At 40.7% G+C, this 7,406-nt stretch overlaps 1 protein-coding gene across 5 annotated transcripts in view; it reads left to right on the forward strand.

The window, feature by feature from the left end:
• Positions 1–6,877, forward strand: part of Nrg (Neuroglian) — a 556,234-nt gene extending 549,357 nt beyond the window's left edge. For all 5 annotated transcript variants that reach the window (XM_076204343.1, XM_076204345.1, XM_076204341.1 and 2 more), the window contains one exon: positions 3,065–6,877. In XM_076204343.1, coding sequence (XP_076060458.1) covers positions 3,065–3,165 — 101 coding nt within the window. In that variant the 3' untranslated portion in view covers positions 3,166–6,877. The remainder of the gene's footprint in view (positions 1–3,064) is intronic.
• The last annotated feature ends 529 nt before the right edge of the window (positions 6,878–7,406 follow it).

Consider the following 7,406-nt stretch of genomic DNA (forward strand, 5'->3'; position numbering starts at 1 on the left):
GGTATACACGCACTCACAAACATTGTAAACTACAGCTATTCACACAACACTATACCCGACATCTGGAAGCATGGTAAAATAATCACCATTCCAAAACCGAACAAAGACCCAACAATCCCAACATCGCACCATCCAATCACACTTCTCTGCACCCCCTCTAAAGTCACTGAACGCCTAATACTTAAACTTGTCAAACCACATATTCCCCTTGCTGACTCACAACACGGTTTTAGGCCACTACACTCCACAAACACTCTTCTGACAAACCTCACACAAAGAATTTTAGATGGCATCAATTCAGATAGGCCCCACCAAAGAACACTTCTTATAACATTAGACATTAGTAAAGCTTTTGATGCTATCCCCCGCCACAACCTAACAAATAAAATATATAACACAGACATGCACAATAACACCAAAAGATGGCTGGCCAATTATCTGGCAGGTAGGAATGCTTACGTGTCATATAATGGCCAATCATCGCACATCAGAAACATTAAGAACGGAGTACCACAGGGCTCGGTTCTATCCCCCACACTATTCAATCTATACATGCATGACTTACCCACGCCAGACACCTCAGAAATACAAATCTCTTCCTACGCAGACGACATAACAATCACATGCACACATCGTAACACAGACAAAGCTGCAGAAATAATCCAGCCATACCTTGACACACTCAACACATGGTTCATCACAAACAGACTCAAAATAGCTCCAACCAAATCTACAGCAACACTTCTCACCAACTGGACAAAAGAACACAAATACATACCTCATCTCTACATCAACAACACTCTAATACCACACACAAACACACCGAAAATTCTTGGTGTAACATATGATACATCCATGTCTTTCAAACAACACATCACAAACATAAAAAACAAATGCACACCCAGACTTAACGCACTTAAGTCAATCACTGGAACAACATTTGGACAAAACAAAGAAACTAATATAACAATATACAAACAATGCATATGCTCAGTGTTGAATTATGCGAGTCCTGCATGGGCTCCTAAGCTCAGTGAGACACACCACAACACCCTTCAAATCATACAAAACAAAGCCCTAAAAACAATTACAGGCTGCACAAATACAACACCTACAGACCATTTACACCATGAAACAAAAGTCCTCAAAGTCAAGGACCACCTCGACATGAGAGGCACACAAACACTTGCCGCAGCCACCACAAACACATTACACCCGCTACACTACATAGCAGAACACCCACACACACCAAGAAACATTAAAACAACACCCAAAGACCTTTATCACGCACAGATACTCTCTTCTCTTCCTCCACAACCACCAAATACCAGCCTTCGGAAACATATTCATAATCATATCACTCACCGCTCCATTAACGCACTGAAAGACAACACACTGCTGCATGCCAGACCCCCTGATATCCACCCTTCTGAATCCTCTCTCCCACGAAAGGACAGAGTCCACTTGGCCAGACTGTGGTGCGGTCACCACCCAGCACTTCTAAGCTACCAGAAGAGGCTGGATGACCGCATTGTGAACAGCTGCCCAGGATGTAACACTTCACCCCATACCATACAACACATAATGGAAGACTGCATTATACACAATCATGCACGCAAACAACACAACATACGCTCTATAAAGGATTTGTGGGAAAACCCAGTTTCGGCTATGGCATTCCTTGGGGAAACGGGACTGCTCAGACAGACAGTCTAGGGAACGACAACAACAACAACAACAACTCACTTTCCTCCTCACTTCCTCATTTCTCACTCTATCCAACCTAGTAAACCCTACCCTACTTCTCAGGCATTTCATCTCAAACACATTTAAACTATTCCTCTCTTATGTTCCATGTTTCTGCCCCCATACAATGCCTTGGGGGGTGAAAAAGTGTAATGAGAAATAGACATTTGGGAATGGATGCTAAGAGATTGTATGAAGGAATGATTATGCAGACAGCACTGTATGGGGCAGAAACATGGAACCTAAGTGAGGAAGAATTTAAATGTGTTTGAGATGAAATGCTGTGGTTGTACGGTGTCTTGCGACACTGCTTCTGACCCAGGGCGGTGGGCGGGGTGCAGGGATGACCCGTCATCCAGGAGGTGCTCAGATGAGAGGAAGGGTGGGAGGGGTGTGGAGTGTATTTGGGGATGAAATGGGTGGGAGTGTTTTTATGCCTTTCCCTTTTTGGCTACCTCCCTTGGAAGGGGGAAAAAGCCTTGGTATATGTATGTATGTATGAGATGAAATGCCTGAGATATATGGTAGGTTTACTAGGCTGGATAGAATGAGAAATGAGGTGAGGAGGAGAGGAGTGATAGAAAGGGAGTTGGGAAATAGGGTTGATGAAAGAGTATTGGGATGGTTTGGACACGTGGAAAGATTAGTAAAAAGAATTATAGAAGGCAGAGGTGGAAGGAATGATCATGAGGGGGACCAAGGATGAGATGAATGGATAGGATAAAAGGGGTATTGGGAAAGAAGGGGCTATCTGTTGAGGAAGGTAGGGAGAAGACAAAAGAAAGGAGTGAGTTGAGAATGGTTGTGTATGGATGTATGGATGATGCTTTGATGCATGAAAAGATGTGGTTTATGGGGGGGGAGGTTGAGGGAGTATATGTGAATGATATTTTGATGCAACCCAAAGGGATTTCCTCACATCTTCTCGTTTTCTTCATGAGGGGACAAAGAGTGGGTTTTTCTGATTAAATGAAGTGGCCTTGCTATGGATGTGCTGTATCTTGCTGCATTGCTTCTGACCCAGGGCAATGGACAAGATTCAAGGATGACCCGTCATCCAGGAAGAGCCAAGAAAAGAGGGAGGGAGGGATGGTCAATGGGAATGGAGTGTTGTGGGGATGAAATGGGTGAGAATGAATTTATGTCTTTGACTTGGCTACTTCCCTTGTAACAAGGAAAAAACCCTTGGTGTATGTATGTATAGTATCAGCCACTCCCCTTGCCCTATGGTGAGAGGAAGAAGCATCTTGTTGTATGTATATATGCATATATCTTAGATTTCGTGTAAAATTAATTCTTTCCCATTTTACTCAAACAGGCAAGTTCACAGAAGATGGTTCATTCATTGGACAATATGGGACGGCCAAAAAGAAAGCTGCTGAAGAGACTTCCCCAACAGCTGTGGCTACTTTTGTCTAGTGGACAACCATGAAATGCCATAGCCATATCTCTAGTGAACAACCTTGAACAGTTAAGCTACAAGTACTAAGTGAAAAGAATGGTCACCTTGGTCTCATGAATATAATCTTTGGCCTGGATGTCGTCTGTTGACATCTTCATTTACAGCCAAACTTTGAGGTGCATTCTAGAAAGGGAGGGGGAATATGGTCATGGGTACTTGTGACAGGTATATATATATTAGGGTTTCTTCTGCTTGATCATGTATTCAGCTGGTACAGCAAAATCTTAATATCTTTTACTCATATACTATTCCTATACCTTCCATTAATGCTCATGCTGTCATTGCTCTCATACAGTTCTCTATTCCATTTTCCCCTCTACATCTGTTCTCCCCGCTCACTCTTCTCTGCTCTCAGAATATTCTTTCCATAGTCTATCCTTTGCATCATCCATTCATCATTCATCAGCCTCTGTAATACAGTACATACACTGCTTTCTGGCGTGTCAAGACAGTTATCTCTGAACTCTCTTATTTTTTTTACTACAGTGCACTTCACTGGAACTACATCTGCTTCTACCTGGTCCAATTTTTTTTTTTTTTTTTTTTTTTTTTTTTTCCATTTCATTCTCCATGGCCACTCATATTTTCTTCTTTACTCATATTTTTTTCTTTATCTTCAGTGTCACTTTGTTCAGAAAAAAATGCCCATTCCACCCAAAAGTTTAGATTTTGCCATCTTTGCCATAATTGTTAATAATGTTGCCTCACTTGCAAGGAACAGAAAGGCTCATATTTTTCTTCCAGTAAGGGAGGGTGGCTTATGGTAAATGTTATCATTTTTCCTCGTTAGGAATTACCTGAACAGGCAATCTTATTGTATTTCAGTAACTGAATTATACTGTAAAAATTAGTATATACAGTATGTAGGTGTATATGTTATACTTTTCATTTCATAGGAGTGCAGTTAATGCTGTTACAATGTAATGAGCCCTACATTTTGTGTCGGTTACAAAGACGTAACTAAAGCTCACATCACTTGTTCCTGTCTCCTTGTGCCAAATGCTCACGAATGGGTTCCAGTACGTGGTACCACGTCAGGGTTCTTCAGTGTGCATGTGTGAGGAGATTCGAAACATGGGAAGATTCTGCAAGAAAGACACCAATGGAGGGCAGCTGGAGCAGTCTACCTGCCTGCTTGCCTGCCAAGAAGACTATCCATCTTCGACAAATACATGAAGAATCAAGTGTTGTGAAAGTGAACAAAGAGACAGGACTCTTTTAAGGCTCAGTGTACATAAAGTGATCCATAACTGGGAGTGGGAAGGTCCTTCTTTTGATCCTCACCCACCAACCACTCCTTCATTTTTCTCAGCTCCAAGGCACAGGGCTGACAAAAGGCCCGCAAGATTGATCGGTCAAGGGATAGACGCTTGTGCTGCTGCCGCCTAGGGGTGACCCAGTGAATCTTTTCAGTCTTGCTGATTATAAGCTCTTTTGGCTATTTTTCATAGTGGATAAGGTCATAGATATGTCAAGTTCTTTTGAAGGAAGTATATAATATAAATGTTGGTGTATTTGTCATGACAACAATGTAATACTGTTGCAGTTAAGATGTATGTGCCTCTTGTCAGCTTTGAATCACAGTTGCATCTGTCTGTGTAGGAATCTCTCCAGCTTTTAGGACTTCGTGTACCAGTTAGTCTGTCTGTCTTTGCTTTTGCTCCACATGTCCTGTACCAAGGGCCATACTATGCTTTGCTGCAATCAAGTGACTAAGAATCTCAGCAAAGAGCACAAATGGGCAGAAATAATTGGAAAGTGGCTGCCCAAATACTTTATTTAAATATATATATATATATATATATATATATATATATATATATATATATATATATATATATATATATATATATATATATATATATATATATATATAATATATACACACACATTGTGTGTGTGTATATATATATGCCTAACTCTGTCTCCCTCTTTCTCATTCATTCTTCCTTTTCTTTCTTTACTATGAGGTCATATATATATATATATGTGTGTGTGTGTATATATTTATATGCGTATGTATGTGTGTGTGTATATATATATATTTATATATATATATGAAAGACTAGGCAGAGGTGAAAAGAGTGAACATGAGGGGGTGACCTAGGATGAGATGGATGGATGGGGTAAAAATGGTAAATCTGTTGAGGAAGGACGGGAGAGGACAGAAGATAGGGGTGAATGGAGAATGGTTGTGTATGGATGATGCTGTGATGCAGGAGGGGGAATGGGTGGGGGATGGGGGGTGGGGGAGTATGTGTGAGAAATTGATGCAGCATGAAGGGATTTCTCTGCATCTTCTTCTCGCATGAGGGAACAGAGATGGGGAGTCGCCGATTTAATGAAGTGGCCTTGCTGTGGATGTGCTGTGTCTAGTGACACTGCTTCTGATGCAGGGCAGTGGGCAAGATGCAGGGATGACCTGTCATCCAGGAGGTGCCAAGATAAGAGGGTGGAGGGGAGTGTTGTATCTTGGGGATGGAATGAGTGGGAGTAGTTTTTATGGCTTTGTTTTTTGGCTACCTCCCTTGTAAGGGGGAAAAAGCCTTTGGTATATGTATGATGCCAACTGTCAAACCAATGTATGTATATATAGGTGTGTGTGTGTGTGCATATATATATATATGTATATGCCTAACTCTCTTTGTCTCTCTTCCTTCCTTCCTTCCTTCTTTTTCTTTTTTCTTTTTTTCCCTCTCCTTTACTATGAGGTCCTAAAGGCCCAGCAGAAGTTTACTACTGTCCCCTAGCCAATGCCAGTGTAGTTCTGTTTATTGTCTTGGGCCCAAACTTGGTCCATTTGTCCCAGTTGTGGCATGGTAAATGACTGCTGCTTTTGTATATACAGCACTTCTCACCTAAAATTAAAAGAAGCTTTTGCAGTTCACTTTTTCTTGACAAGTATATATCAAAGGTACTTTTGTTTTTCTTTTTTTCTTTTTTTTTTTATAAGGAAGTGGCACAGCCATAGCTCATGTTAGTTTGTCTATTGGCAGGAGCTGAGAGATATAAGTTTTATTTAAGGGTCTGACAATTTCTGTCCAGTTATTTGTACATTTTTCTTACTGCAAAGACCATAGTATTGTGACTGTGGATTTAGAACAAAAGGAATTTTATCTAGCTTATGTTTTTTTGCCTCAAGTTTTGTCAAGCTTTATGTAAAGCACTACTGTCATGTAATTCCTACTTAGAATCATCTAGGTTGTGATGATTTTTTTTTCTTTCTTTCTTTTTTGTCTTTTTATACCAGCTTTATTGAGCCACAATTTTTGAAACTACTGTCCATTTAGCTGATGAAGAAAGTGCCTGTTTTTGATTAAGTATTGTCACAGTGATAACTTACCAACACCACTTCTGGAGATCCACAGTGATACCTTATCAACACCACTTCAGGAAATCCAAAGAGAAGTAGTCAAGTTGGGAAAGCATAACAGACAATTCTCTTTTGCAGTTTTGGTTAGCCTCTCCTAGTTGATTGTGTATCAGTGCACAGTACTAAATGTAGGCAGTGTTGAAAACTTAAGACTGTACATGTTCTATAGCCCCAACAATTGGATGTAGTATATGTGTGTACGGATGAAGATGTGGGCATGTCTTTTTTATTATCTTTTTTTATTGTAATATTTGAATGGAGGAATTAGATCTGAGACACTAAAATGTTGGATAAAAGATAGTTTTCTTTAACCCATGTCTGTGAGATAATGTGCAATTACAGTACTTGTACTGATAGATGGGAATGCTGAAGTCTGAGGTGCATGTATCCAGTCGAACGAGTTTCATGCTCAGGGGAGAATGTCAGGAGTTGCTTTGGTTGGTGTGGCTGAAGCACACGTTGAGGGCCATCTCCTGTATTGCAGTTTATGTTCTCCCACCAGGAGTTTATGAAGTTGAAGATGGTTAATATGTTGCCCCTGGTCTGCCTTGAGGAGGTTGGGAATGTCCATTTGGCATTGGCAGTGGGGCTTATTTAAGAAAAGAAAATAAAAAAATGGGGGGGGGTGGGGCAGGGGGGACATCTACCCTTTCTTACTGTCTTGATACTCTGATGGACACTGCAACACTTCTAAAGTTCGAAAAGAATGTTGTGTACCAAACTAAAATCTTTAGTCAGCCATTACTTGCCATGGGACATGCTTGTTGTTTTGAGCAACTGCAATACAGTTAGTGTTACTGTTAGTAGTACTGTGTCTCACTACAT

Source organism: Oratosquilla oratoria, chromosome 21, assembly GCF_046742065.1.
Source record: "Oratosquilla oratoria isolate Oo_2021 chromosome 21, ASM4674206v1, whole genome shotgun sequence".
NCBI classification, from domain to species: Eukaryota; Metazoa; Arthropoda; class Malacostraca; order Stomatopoda; family Squillidae; genus Oratosquilla; species Oratosquilla oratoria.